The 17,518-nt window shown below is 44.0% G+C and overlaps 1 protein-coding gene across 2 annotated transcripts in view; it reads right to left on the bottom strand.

Annotated features, from left to right (window-relative positions):
- ITGB5 (integrin subunit beta 5) overlaps positions 1 to 17,518 on the bottom strand; it is a 125,686-nt gene that overhangs the window by 68,408 nt on the left and 39,760 nt on the right. For both annotated transcript variants that reach the window (XM_002758724.7, XM_054246253.2), the window contains exon 5: positions 10,307 to 10,475. In XM_002758724.7, coding sequence (XP_002758770.3) covers positions 10,307 to 10,475 — 169 coding nt within the window. The remainder of the gene's footprint in view (positions 1 to 10,306; positions 10,476 to 17,518) is intronic.

Below are 17,518 nucleotides of genomic sequence, written 5' to 3'. Positions count from 1 at the left end.
CAGCTACTCAGGAAGCTGAGGCACAAGAATTGTTTGAACCTGGGAGGCGGAGGTTGCAGTGAGCTGAGATCACACCATTGCACTCCAGCCTGGGTGACAGAGTGAGACTCCGTCTCAAAAAAGAAAAGAAAGAAAAGAGAAGAAAAGTCTTCCTTACACTGGACTCCAACCTACTTTCCTATGACTTACCCTAGTACATCCCCTGGAATAGCCAAAGGGTCTATTCCCTCTTCTATAACGATATCTGAGGTCAGTTACTGTGCTTCTTCCCATGGCGTCTCTCCTCAGAGGATGTGGTTCCGACACCCGGCACCATCCACTCATGCCCTCTGCTCTCTGGCTGTCAATGTCTGTCTTAAACACAGCTCCCAGAGGCAGGCCTGCCATAGTTCCCTGGATGTGATCTGACCTGCACAGAGGAACTAGGCTGAAAAAGTAGCCTGTGGGCTCTGAATTAGACCTGGAGCATGTGGCTGTGTTTGGCAGCTGAGTCTTCCTACTGGCTCAAGTTAAGCCTGGGAGTCCCCAGGTCCATTTCATAGTAACTTATTTACACAAATGGATGATGGCAGAGCATGAAAAGTGAGACAGGCAGATTCAAGTACGCCCCATGGGAAAGTGCAGGGGAAGGCTCGGACCTCTAATTCCTGGGAATCTGAGCAAAGCCCATGTCTCACTCAGCTGTCAGAAAACACAAGTGGGGCCTGCCTGAACACAGGCTGGCTCACTGACCTTGACTTGCTAGTTCAAACGCAAGGGAGTTCCGGAATAAAAGTGCTGTCCCAGAGACTGTAGCTTTAAGTTTTCTAGGTTCTCTGATCCCATGGTCAATCTGCCTAATTAAAATTAACAGTTGTCCAAATGAAGTGGCCCTCAAGACTGTTATCAATGCAGCCCACAGGCCCCAGTTGTCACAGAAGAGTCACCAGGCACAGGCACTCTCTTGCTGGAAGAGATCCACCACGTGAAAAGCAGCATCTGGCCTCAGTGCTGTCTGAGAAAGCCCAAGAGACCACAGCCAATGGGTCTGAGACACCCTCCAAATTAGGAATGAGAAGACTGATATTGGAGTTTCCATTTTACAGACAGGGAAGCCAGGGGCAAAGATAAGCATTTCACATATCCATCGGCATGCTAAACTTGCGTCAGTACCAGTAGCCTCCCTGGAAAACCCTGAGGGCTGACAGAGTCACATGATAACTGTTTCTGATAGAGAGGAAACTCTTAGCTCCAGAAAAAAAGTGGCATAAGCAACTGTCTTGCCCTGAGACTGTTTCAGTATCATTCTCCAGTGGCAAACTGGGTCATGTGGGTAATTGTGATGGTTCCTCAGACTGGGACTGTGCTCTCTTTGGAAGCACACCCTTCCCACTTCTCCATTCCTATGTGACTTCAAAAGATGGCAGACACTCTAATGTCAAGGTTAACCCATACCAGCAGGGGGATATGGTTTCCAATTCTGGTGCTGCCATTTGTGGCTGTAAGACCTTTGAGAAGTTATTCAACCTTTCTAGACTTGTTTCCTCATCAAAGGAGACAGTAAAGCTGCCTTCAAAGGAGTACGTGAAAGAAACCCTGCTAAATGCCTGGTACAGACCCTGGCTGTCAAAAGCACTCAGCCAGTGGCGATCAACAGCATCATCAGCACCAGTGCATCACCAGGAAGCAAGAGACCAGGATGACCCCTTGAGAGAGAAGAATGCTATAACTGAACCACAGGTCGGAAGAGCCAGTCCTTCCAGAGTCTGTCTTCTGGCTGTGCCTTAGGTCGTACACACACACATCAGTCCTACAACTAGAGTGGCTCCAGTGGAGACAGGCACCATGGCTACTTAAATTCCGCATTCCCCATTGCATTTACCAGGACGTCTTGTACACAGTAAGTACTTGAGACATTTTCAAACGCAGTAACAAAACACTATCCAGCAACCTTTCTGGCAAGCCCTGAGGAAGAGGGGAACAGGTTTCAAGGCAAGAATGGGGAGGGAAAGTGGACTGACCTGGCCAGCCAGTGGGCAGCTCCCACAGTAGATCTGAGCTTGGGGACAGGGGAGTCTTAATTCGAACATAGCACATCAGGGAAAACAAGGTTACATGGCCTCTGTGCTTGGTATTCTGAATCGTGTTGACATTCAGGCATATTTCCATCCCGTTATAACAATAAACACATTTTGTTTAGTTTATTTCTCCTACGTCCATCCGCTCTTTGCAATGAAATATCTTTTTGAAAAAGTCTGTTGTGTGGCTAAACTTAATGAGGCCAAAAGTGTAGCAATTCTTCCCCTGGGAAAAAGAAATCCTGGTCTATGACCAGGATATGGACGTTTCTTTTGAGCCCAAACCCCAGCAATGTGCAGGATAACGTTTCTAATGTGCTTTCTGTGACAGGGTCCAATCTGAATTCTAGGTTGAACCATACGAATTTTCCATTTTTGGCGGAGAAAAATCAATAGGCAAATACCAAATATCATCAATAGTTAAATATCAATAATTTTTATGGTTCAATCTAATGTTTCCAAACAGGTTGTTTTATTTCCCTTCTAATGGATCTGCAGGCTCAAATAAAACCCCAGAGGATAGAGACTTATCATCTATCTTTAGTTTTCTCTGCCATACCTGCCACTGAGCATTTACTGGATAGCCAGTAAATGCCTCCTGAATGGCAAAGTATTACCAAGTACAGCACTGCTGGTTCTGCTTTAATGAATTTGCATGCAGCACTGTAAATTCCATAGAGGCAACCTGGTGGATGAGAGGGTGGAAGTCCCATCCAGGGACCAGAAGAACCTGGTATTACTGAGCTTCAGAAGCATAAAGGCACCTGTGAGAAAGAAGCCTTTGTTCACCAGATATTTAATGAGGACCTGTTATGTGCCCAGCAGTGTGTGGTGCTGGGAATATACAGTTACGAGAAAAAAAACTACATAGTACCGGCCTTTAGGGAGTTTACTATCTCAAAGGGAGGCAGGCATTCTAGGAATGCTTCAAATAAACAAAAATAAGATGATAACTGGGACAGAAGTGATTAAGGGCCTGCCTGGAGCCAGGGTATCCTGATCTAGTCAGGGCAGTCCATCAGGGAGGGCTTCTCTGACAACTAGACAGTAAAGCTGAGATCCGAAACACATTAAAAGGAAAACAGATTCAGAGTGAGGAAGCGGGAATGAACAGGTGGAGCACAGGGACTTCCCGGCCAGGGAAGCTACTCTGTGTGATAATATAATGGTAGCTACCTGTTGTCATACATTTGTTAAAACCCACAGAAATGTACAACACCAACAGTGAACCCTATGTGAACTGTGGACTGGTTGATAATGATATGTCAACACTGACTGGTTCACTGATTGTAACAAATATACCACACTGATGTGGAATCCTGATGGTGAGGGAGGCTTTGTGTGTGGCAGTTAAAAGGAAGTTGTGGGAATTCTGTATTTTCTATTCAATTTTGCTATGAACCTAAAACTGCTATTAAAAAATAAAATCTATTGAAAGAAAGAAAGAGAAAGGAAGGGAGAGAAAGAAAGAGAGAGAGGGAAGGAAGGGAGGAAGGGAAGGAGGGAGGAAGGGAAGGAGGGAGGAAGGGAAGGAGGGAGGAAGGGAAGGAGGGAGAAAGGGAGGGAGGAAGGCAGGGAGGGAGGGAGGGAGGGAGGGAGGGAGGGAGGAAGGAAGGAAGGAAGGAAGGAAGGAAGGAAGGAAGGAAGGAAGGAAGGCAGGCAGGCAGGCAGGCAGGCAGGCAACAAGCCAGCCAAGAATACAGGGAAGGAGTGTCAAAGAAAACAGGAATACAGGGAAGGAGTATCCAAGCAGAGGAAACAGCACGTGCAAAGGCCTTGCCTGAGTCAGAGTAATGGACTCCATCCAGGTCACTGTGGCTGGAATGCAGAGGCCACAGGTAGAGAGGCTGAGCAGAGAGCTGTGCAAGATGAGCCCAAGAGCAAATTCCTGCCTCCTTTCATCTTTTCCCAGTGGACACTCTAAGCAAGAAGGAACCTCTGACTTAAAATAAAAAATTAACATTCTCACCTGGTAGAGAAATAGATCCCCAGCCATCAAAGGGGCCTCCTAGCCTTTCCCGGGACAATTATCCCCGGCCTTGGTCAGTGAAGGGAGCCACCAGCATGTGCAGACACCTCCTAAGCACAGGTGGAGGGCAGGCACGTGGCTGGTTTACACTAGAGGGCAAAAAGAAATGCAAACTCTCCCACATGCCCTGTTCACAATACTGAGTTATGACTCAGCCAGTTCCCACCACTCAACCCAGAACAGCAGCTGTCGGCAAGGCTGCGAAGCCCACAACATGGCTCACAGCAGAGAGTAGGGCAAGGAAACCATGGAGTCCTGCACTTGAGATGTCACCTCAAAGACCAAAAAAGCAGGATTCAGGAGCGCACATGAAACAACAGCCCTCTGCCACATAGAAAGCCAAGGGAAAGACGCACCACCCCTGTCCAACAACAACCCCGCAGGGCGGAGGGTCAGCGCACCTGCAGGCACAGAGCCCAGGGAAATCCAGTGCTTTAATGGTGTTTCCCAAAGACACAGCAGCACAAGAAAAGCAGGCAGCTGGCACTGGATCAAGCCCGGAAACCTGTGGTGCAATGTGCTAGCAGAAGCAGCTCACACATGCTGAGACAGACAACCCAGAGAGCCCAGAAGCAGAACATGTGGCAGGTCCCTCCCTTCAGGTGGTGCAGAGGTTTGAGGGCTGGGGGATGCCTCCCTTGAGGAAAGAGAGGTAATTTCCTGTATTTCTCAACTCATGCTTGGAAAAGTGCCACAAGTCTGAGGTCTAAAAGATATCAGGCAACAAGTCAAAGGAAACCAAGTCCATTCTGCAGGAACTGGGAGCTGGGACAGGGCAAGAGGACACCCTAAGTCGTGCCTGACTCTGGGACTGGGGAATTTTCCACATTTTACAGGTAGCTGCAGCAGCTCCTACTGGGTCTGAGAATTAAGCCTGAACCAAAGGGACAAAAAAGCAAAATCAAAGGCCCTGGGCAAAGGGGACAGGACTGTGACCAAGTCCTCTGCAAGAAGTGGCACTGGCTGGCACAGATGGAAGGCAGGCTGGAGCACCTCCCTCCAGCCCCATGCCTCGCTGCATCTCCCAGACATGCTCTCTGAGGCCTGAAGAAGTCAACTGGCTTCCATGGAGCCAGCCGATAGTAGAAGAGGCAGAGCTTGAGTCAGGAAAACATGATTCTAAATTCAGTGCCTTCCTAGATTTGGAATGTCTTATTAAAATAAAAAATTAAATAGGATGGGTGCAGTGGCTCACACCTATAATCCCAGCATTTTGGGAGGCTGAGTTGGGTAGATCGCTTGGGCCCAGAAGTTCAAGACCAGCCTGGCCAACATGCCAAAATGCTGTCTTTACTAAAAATACAAAAATGTTAGTTGGGCAAGGCTGCAGTGAGCCATGATCACGCCACTGCACTCCAGCCTGGGCAACAGAGACCTCCTTTACAAAAAAAAAGAAAATGAAAAACAAATTTTTTTATGCTGAGTGCTGTGGCTCATGCCTGTAATCCCAGCACTTTGGGAGGCTGAGGTGGGTGGATCACAAGCTCAGGAGTTTGAGACCAGCCTGGCCAATATAGTGAAACCCCACCTGTACTAAAAATAGAAAAATTAGCTGGCTGTGGTGGCTGGCGCCTGTAATCCCAACAACTTGGGAGGCTGAAGCAGGAAAATAATTTGAACCCAGAAGGCAGAGTTTGCAGCGAGCCAAGATTGTGCCATTGCACTCTAGCCTGGGTGACAAGAGCAAGACTCTGTCTCAAAAAAAATTTTTTTTAATAAATAAATGCAGTGCCCCTTGCTCTATGGTGCATTATTGCTACTTCCCAGAGCACACAGTCACTGAGTAATAACAAGGGCGCAGGATTTCAAATCAACAGGACCCGTTCACATTCTGGTTCTACTCCTTACTAAGTGCAATTAATCCTTGTACTCAGTTTCCACCCCTATAAAATGGGAACAACCCTTGGAGTCCTACCAATATGCTGTAGGACTCTGGTAAGTATCCTCCAACAAGAATCACAGCTCTTCTGAGGCTGTTGTCTTCATTGTAGATAAGATATTCTGGCCAGGGAAGAAATGAAGGTCTCAATTCCTGCCCCCAAAATTTTATTCAACATATACATTTACCTTAAGACTTCTTCATCCACCAATTTCTGAGAGGACATAAATGCTATAAAAATGGAACACATGCTGCAAAATTAAGAGAATCAGGATTAAAATGGAAACTCTGTCTAAAGAATACGAAGGATAAGTGCCAAGGCTCTAGAAGTGAAGACAAATAGGGAAACGTGCTGGGTTGCACTGATCTTATTTTCTGGCTGACCAGAAAAAGCAGCACATAGAACACTATGCAGCCTGCAAGTTCCCAGCCAAGCTCAAACTCAAATGTGCAACTTCTTTAACCTGGGAGCCATGAAGAACAGCAAAGTGATCACTGACAACTTGGGAGCCAGAGCTTCCAGGCAACTGCTCACCTGTCCTCCCTAGGCCAAGGGCACTCCCTGTTTTGAGAGAATAGAAAAGCAGACATATTTCCAATCTGAACCACACATCACACTTCTGCCTGTACAATTTCAGAGTAAACAACTTAGAGTCAAATTTCTGGCAGAGAAACCATTATTCTGAACATAAAAAAGTACAAACAGGTTCAATCATAGGCTCTGGGTAAAGATAAGAAATTATGCGCAGTGGCATTCTCCAAGTCTAACCCAGCCAGGAACAGTGCATTAGAAAAAATGCCTGCCTTGACGAGAGAGGTGTCCCTTAGCTATGGATGCTCTTCGATGGCCTCTCATAGCAATGTGACCTGCAGGGGATAAATAAGGCAACTCAAAACTTCCACTCATAGAAGCAGGGTCCTTATCATAAATGAAATGAATCCTAAATAGAAGCAGGTAGTTCCCTTCTTTTTGCAAAGAACAGCATTCCAAGAGCAAGCCACAGAGGTGGGATTTAAAGTCAGACGTGAATATTTCATATCCTAAATCCCAACAAGTTGATACCTAACAGCCCATCCAGGGGAACAGGAATGAGAATGAAACCAGAGTGAGAATAAAGCCAGGACAAAGTGTTCCCTATGGCACTGGGAGACAGGCCTGTTATCAGCTCCAACCAGGGCGCAGGGTCAGGGGAAGTAGAGCGTGCAGTGCTGCCGGGGAATTGCCCAGCCATCTCCAGCCCTTATGAGGCACAGAGCCAGCTGCACAAAATTCCACGCCTTCTCCCTCTGTTCCACTGTTTGCAGGATTCAGTGGAAGGGCCTTTAATCTGGGCAGATCAGGAGGAGGCACAGCATTCAGTAAACAAAGTAAGGGATCCTCAGGACTTACAAATGATAGCCAAGACCTGCTTCAAATATGGGTGTAGTTGGGAATACAAATAAAACAAGACTGGTCATGAGTTCCTAATCATTAAAGACGAACAGTGAGAGCATGGGGTTTCATTTCACCGTTCTTTATTCTGAAACTGTTCCAGAATAAAAAAAAAAAGAAATCATATGTATTCACTGTGGAAATTTAGGTAAACATTAAACAAAAAGCCACCAAGAAGAAAATAAGCCTGTCACCTATCAAAAATATAATCCTGTCACCTAAGACAACTACTGTTATCATTTTGTTCAATTTCCAATCTTTTCCACATTTTTCTTTCTTTTGTTTGCAAAACAGAAGTATACTGTCCATATTGTTTTATAACCAGCTTCCCATGCCCATCTTTATCTTATGTATTATTCTAAAAATTCTTAAAATGTTAAAACATTGAGTTGTATCTTCCCTAAGGACAATTTTTCCTAGAAGGAGCATAGAGAGAACAAAGTTACTATGAGAGCCAACTGATACTAATATCTTACATATTTTTCTTTTCTTTTTTTTTTTTTTAAAGACAGGGTTTCACCATGTTGGTCAGGCTAATCTTGAACTCCCAACCTCAGGTGATCTGCCCGCCTTGGCCTCAAAAGTGCTTGGATTACAGGCATGAGCCACCATGCCCGGCCTCTTACATATTTTTCAAGTCATTAAATATTTTAGATAGTATGACTGTTGCATAGTCTTTATCCCAAAGGTATTCCATAAACTACTTACAATTTTTTGTTACCAAAAGGCTGTGGTGAGCCAGGAAGGATGATATATATTATGAATAGGTGATGTCAAATGAGAAAGAAATTGCTTAGTATGCACCTGAACATAAACTGACAGCACAAAGGAAAAGAAAAGTCTAAGAGAGACGCTGGAGGCTGATCGGCTGCATAATTCTGAGCAATTATTAACTTTCCAGGTATTCCCTTTTGTAAAGGTCATGGTGAGGTATAAGAGAAAATCTGAACAGGTACAACACCGAAACTTGCTCACAAAGTGACTATTCGTCAACAATAATTCGCCAGGTCCAGATGATGAATTAAGAAAATCTGCTAGCATTGCCTCTGAAATGCTTGAGTCTTGAAATACTGAGTTTTCAAAAGGTTGAAGAGTTCATCCATCAGGGGTGGCACAGGAAGGTTCCATAGACATAAGACTAGATCAAATGGCTTCTCAAAGACTACTGTGGTCCAAGCGATCAATCATGCCCTTTCAATTTATCTAATTAAATAAAATATACTCAGACACTGCTTAGGCCTGTAATTGGGGTCTTTCTTCAGAGAAAAAGAATTTCTCTCTCAAAGAAAGAAAATCCATAAAATCCTCAAGGTGGGGAGATGAAGGGGATCCTATGTCTTCCCTGCACTATTTTTTTTCATACCAAGGAACAGAATTTGGCTGAATGTCTGTGGAGAAAACACCTCCTACAGTCAATATCTTGAAATTTTGAAAGTCAGTCAAAAACAATAATTTTTCTTTCTGAATCAATGTCACAAACTATTTTGTGAAAATTTGAAAGGTTCAGAACTGAATACATTCTAGCTATGTTCCATGTGGCTCTCTCTCAGACTGCTAAAAGACACCAGGGACTTCTGAATCAAACCATTTGGCTCTGGCCAGCAGCTGGGAAGATGCCATACTGCAGCCATCCTGGACAGGAAGCCACTGCTATCTTCTTCTCCAGGAGGGGCCCACGGACTCTGTGACAAGCAGAACCACAGTGGGACCAAGAGAACAGCAGATGGCCCTGCTGCTTTCTTTACATCTTACTTTCTCCTTATTCATTTCCGTCTGCCATTTTGGTTTTTTATTTCAAAAACGACAAGTGCAGTTTTCTTCCCATCTTGTCAAGGATTGAGTGGAGAGGAAACATGAGTCTGTGTGACACACCAGACTCAAGCTGTGAGGTCAGAAACTATGTAAGTGAGCAATTAAGTGCTTATCATTAATAAGTGAATAGCAGCTGCAGGCTCTCTAGACTGAGTTCTAGCCTCTGACCCTGCCCTCCCCAAATGGAAGAGTCCCCACCTATTTTTTTTTTTTTTTTTTTTTTAAGACGAGGGTTTCACCATGTTGGTCAGGCTGGTCTTGAACTCCCGACCTCAGGTGATCCACCGGCCTTGGCCTCCAAAGAGTCCCCACCTATTGAGGAATCTGCCAGAATTTCCAAGAAAGCATTACCAATTATTCACAATATTGATGACCACTATGAAAAAGTCTAAATGTATACACAAAGACTAGGAAGAGACACACACATTTTTAAAGTATGTGTTATGATAGTGAATTCAAGAGTGGGTTTTTTTCTGTTGTTGTTATTGGGTTGTTTCAAAGTAGAAAATTATTTTAAGACTACGTTATTATCAACAGTCCATTTATATATTTTGCTAAGATTGGAACCTCTCAGAGCATGAGTTCATTTCTGATCTAAGTCTAGGCCCACCCTCTGGATTCATATATCACAGAGAAGCAGGAGGTAAACAAAAAACTAGAATTGCAACCAAAGATGCCACACAATTCTTTTTCAACTGGGTTTCCCAAAAGAGCAATCTCTAAGGTTTGCCAAAATTGATCCAGAAAGTTCTACAAGCTTCTATGCCTATGACTGGACCTTTACTTTTTTCCCCTGAAAAGAAACCAAAAAGCCAATGTATACATGCAGAACAGTTGTCTTCTGGCAGACAGTACTCCATTGCACACAACCACACCCTGACACAGAGACATACACCAGCCCAATCCATTCCCAAGCTCCCGCTGATTTGATTGCTGTAGATTTCCCAGAGGTTCCACTGAGCTCACTCTCTGACTTTGGAGGGGTCAGGAGCCACATGCTGGGGCATTCGAAGTCTCCTGCAGGGAAGTACCAACGCCCACTGATGCTCTCTACCTTGACCTCCCTGTGCAGGGTCCAGACCAGAAAGGAAAGTTACCTTGCAGACAGCAGCCTGGAGTACTGCATCAAAGCCTCCCTCAGGGGCATCTCGGTTCCGGGACACCCTCTGTTTCCGAACTTCCTCATTGAAGCTGTCCACTTTGTCTGTGAGAGGCAGCAGATGGCGGAACCCAAAGGAGGGGACGCAATTTGGAAACAACTTGTAACTAGAGAGAAAGAAGAGAATAGTCACTTTTCCATCATTGTCTGTAAATCTTAACCAAGTGTTCTAAGCATTCACTGAGTGCCTTGAGAGGCACCAATAAATATTTACCCAGGACCTACTACATGCCCATAGGACAGGCACAGCGAGCAAAAATAAATAACACAGTCCTTACTCTCCAAACATCAGCCCTAAACTGCAGGCAAGGCAGCATACGCCAAGTTGTAAATGAATGGTACAGGCAAATGGTTCAAAGGAAACAGAGATAATAGTAGGCTAAGTGATTGGAGGAAGACTTGAAATGGGCCTTGAAAGATGTGTGGGACCCAAGGTGTGGGCCAGCCTAGGCAGAATGGTGAGGAAATGTCCTCTGGGCTAAGGAACGGGGACTATGTTCAGTGAGGGCGATGTAAGTGGAGTTACTCCATGCAGCCAGCTTCTACATCGATTCTACTGCTGCTGCCACGTGACAAAGGATCACAGGATCACATAACCTCATCATGTCAACCCACTCAGTAACCAGGATGTGCAGGCACACGAACAAATGCTCAATGGAACACGAATGAAAACATCTTATCTGCTTCTTCATCCATTTCTAAATATTGTACTGACAAACTACCAATTCTGCTAAATGCAATAAAAATTATTTAGAAACTAAGCATCTTCAAATGGAAAGTGACATCTGGAATTGGGAAAGAAGCAAGTATTGCATATCAGTAATAGGTTTTTTTTTTTGGATTGGAGGTTTCAGTGGGAAGGGAGAATCACAAGGAATCAGGTGTTCAGAGGAATGTATTGAGTAGAACTAGGATGTTGAAAAGTAAAAAAAGGAGAGAAGGAGAGGAAGAAAGAGGAAGAAAAAGAGGGAGAGAGAATAGGAATATTGCTTCATTCTAAAAAATGGGTATTAATAATGGCCAATCAATATTTAGTATATTTAAAATGGAGAACTCTATAAATATTTCTTGAGTTTACTTGTTCCGGATCTGAGTTGAAGTCCTGGATATCCTTATTAATTTTCTGTCTCGTTAAGTCTAAATCTCATTATGGATGTTATGGGTCTTATGTATCTGGGTATTAAGATCTCTTATTGTTGCATTGATCTTTTTACCACTGTATCTTTGTTGCTTTGAAATCTATTTTATCAAATGTGAGAACTGCAACTCTTGCTTTTTGTTTATTTATTTATTTTCGCTCTCCATTTGGTTGGTAAATTTTTCTCCAACCCTTTGTTTTGAGTCTTTGTGTATCTTTGGATATACTGTTAGGTTTTGGCTGTATCTTTTGATTGGGGGATTTAGTCGATTTAAATTTAGGGTTACTACCATTTGATGTTAACTGGCTATTTTATCCATTCGTTGATGTAAATTCTTCTTTATGTTGATGCTCTTTACTTTTTGGTATATTTTTAGAAAGGCTCATACTGGTTGTTCCTTTCTATGTATAATGCTTCTTTCAGAAGTTTTTGTAAAGCAGGCCTGGTAGTAATAAAATCTCTGAGTACTTGCTTGTTCATAAAAGATCTTATTTTTCCTTCAATTGTGAAGCTTACTTTGGCAGGATATGAGATTCTAGGCTGAAAGTTCTGTTCTTTAAGTATATTGAATATTGGCTCCCACTCTCTTCTGGCTTGCAGGGTTTCCGCTGAGAGATCTGCTGTAAGTCTATTAGGCTTCCTTTTATGGGTAACCTGGCCTTTCTCTCTGGCTGCCCTTAGTATTTTCTCCTTCGTTTCAATCCTGGTGAATCTAACGATTATGTGCCTTGGGGTTGCTCTTCTTGAGGAATATCTTTGTGGTGTTCTCTCTATTACCTGGGGTTGAATAGTGTCCTGCTTTGCTAGATTGGGAAAATTTTCCTGGATAATATCCTGAAAAGTATTTTCCAGCTTGGATTCATGCTCTCCATCACATTCAGGTGCATCAATCAAACGTAGATTGGGTCTTTTCACATAGTCCCATATTTCTTGGAGACTTTGCTCATTCCTTTTCATCCTTTTTTCTCTATTCTTGTCTTGTCGTTTTATTTCATTAAGTTGGTCTTCAACCTCTGATATCCTTTCTTCTGCTTGATCCATTCTGCTATTTAAACTTGTGCATATAGTAATAGGTTAATAGCAAGGCTTTGATCCATTCTGCTATTTAAACTTGTCCTATCAGTAATAGGTTAATACCAAGCCTTTCTCCTGAAATATTGGGTGATCTCCTTTTCAGTCTTCTGTGGAAACTACAGCTGGCCCCATTCCTGAAGGAAGTTACTTTCCATTACAGCTCTAAGAGTTTCAGCTCGATCTAGAGCTAACAAAATTGGAAGAGAGAGCTTATATTGTTTCACAAATAGGTTCACAAAGTAAAGGGAGGAGGTGAGAGTGTCCCAGCTAAAGAAGAGCATGTGCAAGAGTCCTATGGCAGGAGGGAGCACAGAGTCCAAGGACAGAAGGTGGCTGGGGCTGCGGTGCAGAGTAAGGGGTGAGGATGGGCGAGGAGCCTAGAAGGCAGGCTCGGCCAGACTGTGCAGGGTGTCTAACTGTGTTAAGGAAGTGCCTCTTTCAGAGTAAATGAATGATGGAAAACGAGCACTAACAGGCCTGAGGGAAAGGCTCTATAATCTAATTCAAGCCGCATGCCTGAGAAAGAAAACAGCTAGGAGGACCCTGCCTTAACTGCCATCAAAAAGCAGCCTCACCAGGGCAGGTCTGGGCAGGCACCCCTCTGTAAAGAGGCAATCTTTGGCTCTGTAGGGGGCCATTCCATTCCCTTTCAGGACTACAGTCCCTGCTCCATCCACACAGTCACAACAGCACAGCACAGCATCCCCAGCAACAGGCCCACCCTGCAGAGAATCAGTCCCACTCCTGTGATACTCGCCGCTCTCCCTCTAGAGGCAAAGGCCGGCAGGAGGGACGATGAGCTCTCCTTGCCTGGCTTTCCTTTGTGTTTCTTTCTTCTCCTTTCCTGAAATCTTCATGAACGCCTTGTGCTTGGACAGGTGAAACTCACTTTTAACCTTATCTTCGGGCCACCCAAACTTTCCATTACCTCCTGGTTTTGTCATAAAAAGAACAATCATGGATATTACATTCCCAGCTGGAAGGAGGAACTGAGGTCCCATCTGCAGCTACTTGGCAAGTGGATAACAGGCCCAGAAGGAAGTAAATCTATCCAAACTCTCCCCGTCTCTCTTCCTCCAAGATCCTGCACTCTCCTATGTGGCTCTGGCCCATGGTTTAGGATTTCAGGTGTGTGTTTTTGTTATACCTGGTCAGGTCCGTTGTGAACAGGGAGGAAAAACACTGAATAATAATTGCTGTTTTACCAGGAAAGCTGTGAGTAACTGGCTACAGCTCAGCATGTTTTACCTCCTCCCTTTCACTCCCGCAAACAGAAAATACCAATGAGCAGATACATTTTTACTGCAAAGAATGACTGTTAAGATGTTAGCAATGAGAAAAGCAGTTGCCAGAGAGTAGCCTTCATTGCAGAGAATTGACTATAACCAAGCCAGAGTCACTTCATACCAAAAGGTGATTTGGTATGAGCTTCGTCACACAGACCCCAGGCGTGTCTCCATGTCACTGGGACAGGATGTCACCTGTGACAAGTTATCTGACTTTATCCAGAACAGCCATCTGAGTGGCCTGAAGACCAGGGATGTTTTGGGGTCATGCTGGGAGACTATCCCACCCCTCTTGTGTGTCTGTGCTATAGGACCCCAGATAAGCGCCATGCACACAGAGTACTAAATTGAGGATTATTAACAAGGGAGATAAAAAAATAAAACATACATGGTTAAAGAGTCAAGGGAGTGTCTGTATGTATAAAAAGTGAATCCAATTTGAAGACACCAGACCAAGGCAAATCCAGAAAATAATCTAATGCCTCAGGACAATATCAGGGATCAAGCTGACATGGAAAGGCTCTCCTCTAACTCTAATCATATGGAACCACTGGATAAAATATAATTAAAATTTTTTTAATATATAACCCAGACTGGAAGCTTAGAAAGTAAATCACAGAAATGAAGAGGAAACTGTTCAATAAATGAATGATCCTTTCAGAAGTATTTGGTTTTGGTGAAAAGAAAAAAAAAGAAAGGAAGAGAAAGAAAGAAAGAAAGAAAGAAAGAGAGAGAGAGAGAGAGAAGGAGCCAAAAACCAAAAAACCAAATGAATGGACTTAAAAGAATTGGTGGGGGCCAGATGCTGTGGCTCACGCCTGTGATCTCAGCACTTTGGGAGGCTGAGGCAGGCAGACCACCTGAGGTCAGGAGTTCAAGACCAGCCTGGCCAATGTGGTGAAACTCCATCTCTATTGAAAATACAGAAATTAGCCAGGCGTGGTGGTGAGTGCCTATAACCCCAGCTATTCAGGAGGCTGAGGCAGGAGAATCACTTGAACCTAGGAGGTGGAAGTTGCAGTGAGCTGAGATTACACCACTGCACTCCAGCCTGAGTAACAGAGCAAGACTCTGTCTCAAAAGAAGAATAGGTGGGAAATGAGCAGGCACTCTTGCCAAGGACCACCCCCAACAATGTGTCAGGCCTTGACTGAGGCCCCACGGGCTTGGAGCAGGGTCTACCATAAACAGATGCTGAGCCTCAGTCCTGCACAGGGCTGAACACTGGAATAGGGCTCTCTGCACAAAGCCGAGCACTATAAAGAGCTGTGTGCCACTAAAGCCAGAAAGGGAAACACTCCAGCTACTGCTCTTGGAAAGTTGCACGCTGACTATCTACCATGAGTGAGATGAATTACCCAAAAATACTGTAACTCCAGGCCTGAGCAATTGGAACACACTGCTTTTATGGCAAAGAAATCCCCAAATGAAAAATTAACAGAAAAACTCGTCCTAAGGTGAACTTGGAGATTCTCGACAGCAGCAAACATAAAACTGCTCTGCGGGAATGCCCCCACAACCTCCTAGTGAAGATGTACTAGTGAAAAGTTTGTAAATCACAAGAGAAACAATTCATGAGGGCATGTCAGTAGGTCCAATACACTGACCTGCTGTAGATCCCCCTGAAGGATCCATAATTCAAGAAACAGAAACAGAATAAGTTAGAATACTTTAGGCCAGGCACAGTGGCTCACACATGTAATCCCAGCACTTTGGGAGGCAGAGGCGGGTGGATCACCTGAGGTCAAGAGTTCAAGACCAGCCTGGCCAACATGGTGAAACCCCATTTCTACTAAAAATACAAAAATTAGTCAGGTGTGGTGGTGGATGCCTATAATACCAGCTACTCAGGAGGCTCGGGCAGGAGAATCACTTGATCCCAGGAGATGGAGGATGCTGCGCTGCCTGGATGTGGGGAGACAAAGCTTGGCGTGCTCACCAAGCCACACTGTGCCCCTGCGGTGTGTGTGTGGTGAGCTGAGATGATGCCACTACATTCCAGCCTGGGCGACAGAACGAAATTCTATCATAAATAAATAAATTAATAAAAATAAAATACTTTAGAACAAAGATATTTAAAACATTCAAAGAGAGAAAAGAATAGAAACCAAAAGCCAGATAGGATATTGTTAGAAAAACAAAACAGAAGGCTCTGGAAAAAAAATTAGTATGAAAAACAGAAGGGTCTAAAAAAGAACCAAATACAAATTAAACAAATGAAAAACATAGTCACTGAAATTCAAAAATGAAATTTCAGTATATGGATTAAACAGTTGAAGAGTTAAATGGTAAACTGGAAGAAATGTAGCTAAGAGAGAAAAAGAAAGGTAGAAAACATGGGAGAAAAATTAAGACATGAGGTTTAATATGAGAAATTTCAACTGACATCGAACAGTATCAGAGAAAATAGGAGACAGGAAATAAGCAAAGAGAGATCATGCCTGTACTCTCAGGTTAAACAAGCAGACCAAGTTATATGCCATAGGAGAGAACTCTCTGTTGTTGTTTTTTTTTTTTTTTTGAGACAGAGTCTTGCTTTGTTGTCCAGGCTGGAGTGCAGTGGTGCCATCTCAGCTCACTGCAGCCTCTGCCTCCTGCATTCAAGCAATTCTCCTGCCTCAGCCTCCTGAGTAGCTGGGATTACAGGTGCCTGCCACCAAGCCCGGTTACTTTTTGTATTTTTAGTAGAAACAGGGTTTTGCCATGTTGGCCAGGCTGGTCTCAAACTCCTGACCTCAAGTGATCCGCCTATCTCAGCCTTCCAAAGTGCTGGGATTACAGGTATGAGCCACCACACCCAGCCTTAGCAATATAAATAAAAATCCAACCTAGATACACTGGTGTGCATATAATTATAGAATAAGAAAAGCACAGGAAAATACTAAAGCCCACCAGAGATGAGGAAAATGATTAGACAGACAGAAAGCTTAATGTCAGCCACGAGAGATGCCAGAAGACAATGGAATAGCACCTTCAAGGTCGTGAAGGAACAGGATGACTTCTTGGGAGAAATGCGCAAAGGTAAAAATATAAATAGGGATGAAAGGTATCATCTCACTTGCACAAAATTTTACATGATACGTATTTCAACAACAACCCAATACCTCTAACAAGAGAAAATATGCTCAGAACTGGAAATAATGTGCCAAATTAATCCTTCAAACCTTATATCAGTGAATATCATGTGACTCTTCCCAGTGAAATGGTACCTATTACTCAGAATAGCATTAAGCAGTTCCTTAATCTGATGATTAAATTACTCTAAGCCTTTCTTCCCATGGCAGCCCTGGTACTTCTTCAGATTTCACATTTCTGGTGCAGTCTTTGACGGGAAGGGATGAGTCTAGGATTTGGATCCTTTGGCAGAAACACTGGGAGCAGAAGAAGGAGGGACAAACAGTAGGGCAGTCCCATGCACACTGGCTCTCTCTTCTCAGCTGTCCTGCACAGTGATTAAATCCCTTCTCCTGACTTCCTTATCTCCTTAAAACTGCCCGGGGGCTAACGCTGCTTCTACCACAGGAAAGAAACACCTAACCGAAGGCGCCATTGGAGCTTAAGAAGGGCTGTGGTTTTCCACAGCAGCTGGAGGAAAGGGATAGTTTGACAAGGATGAACAAACATTCCTGAGCCGAGGCATGGAATGGAAGC

This window comes from Callithrix jacchus, chromosome 15 (assembly GCF_049354715.1).
Source record: "Callithrix jacchus isolate 240 chromosome 15, calJac240_pri, whole genome shotgun sequence".
Lineage (NCBI taxonomy): Eukaryota > Metazoa > Chordata > Mammalia > Primates > Cebidae > Callithrix > Callithrix jacchus.
This window is presented reverse-complemented; position numbering and strand designations above follow the sequence as displayed.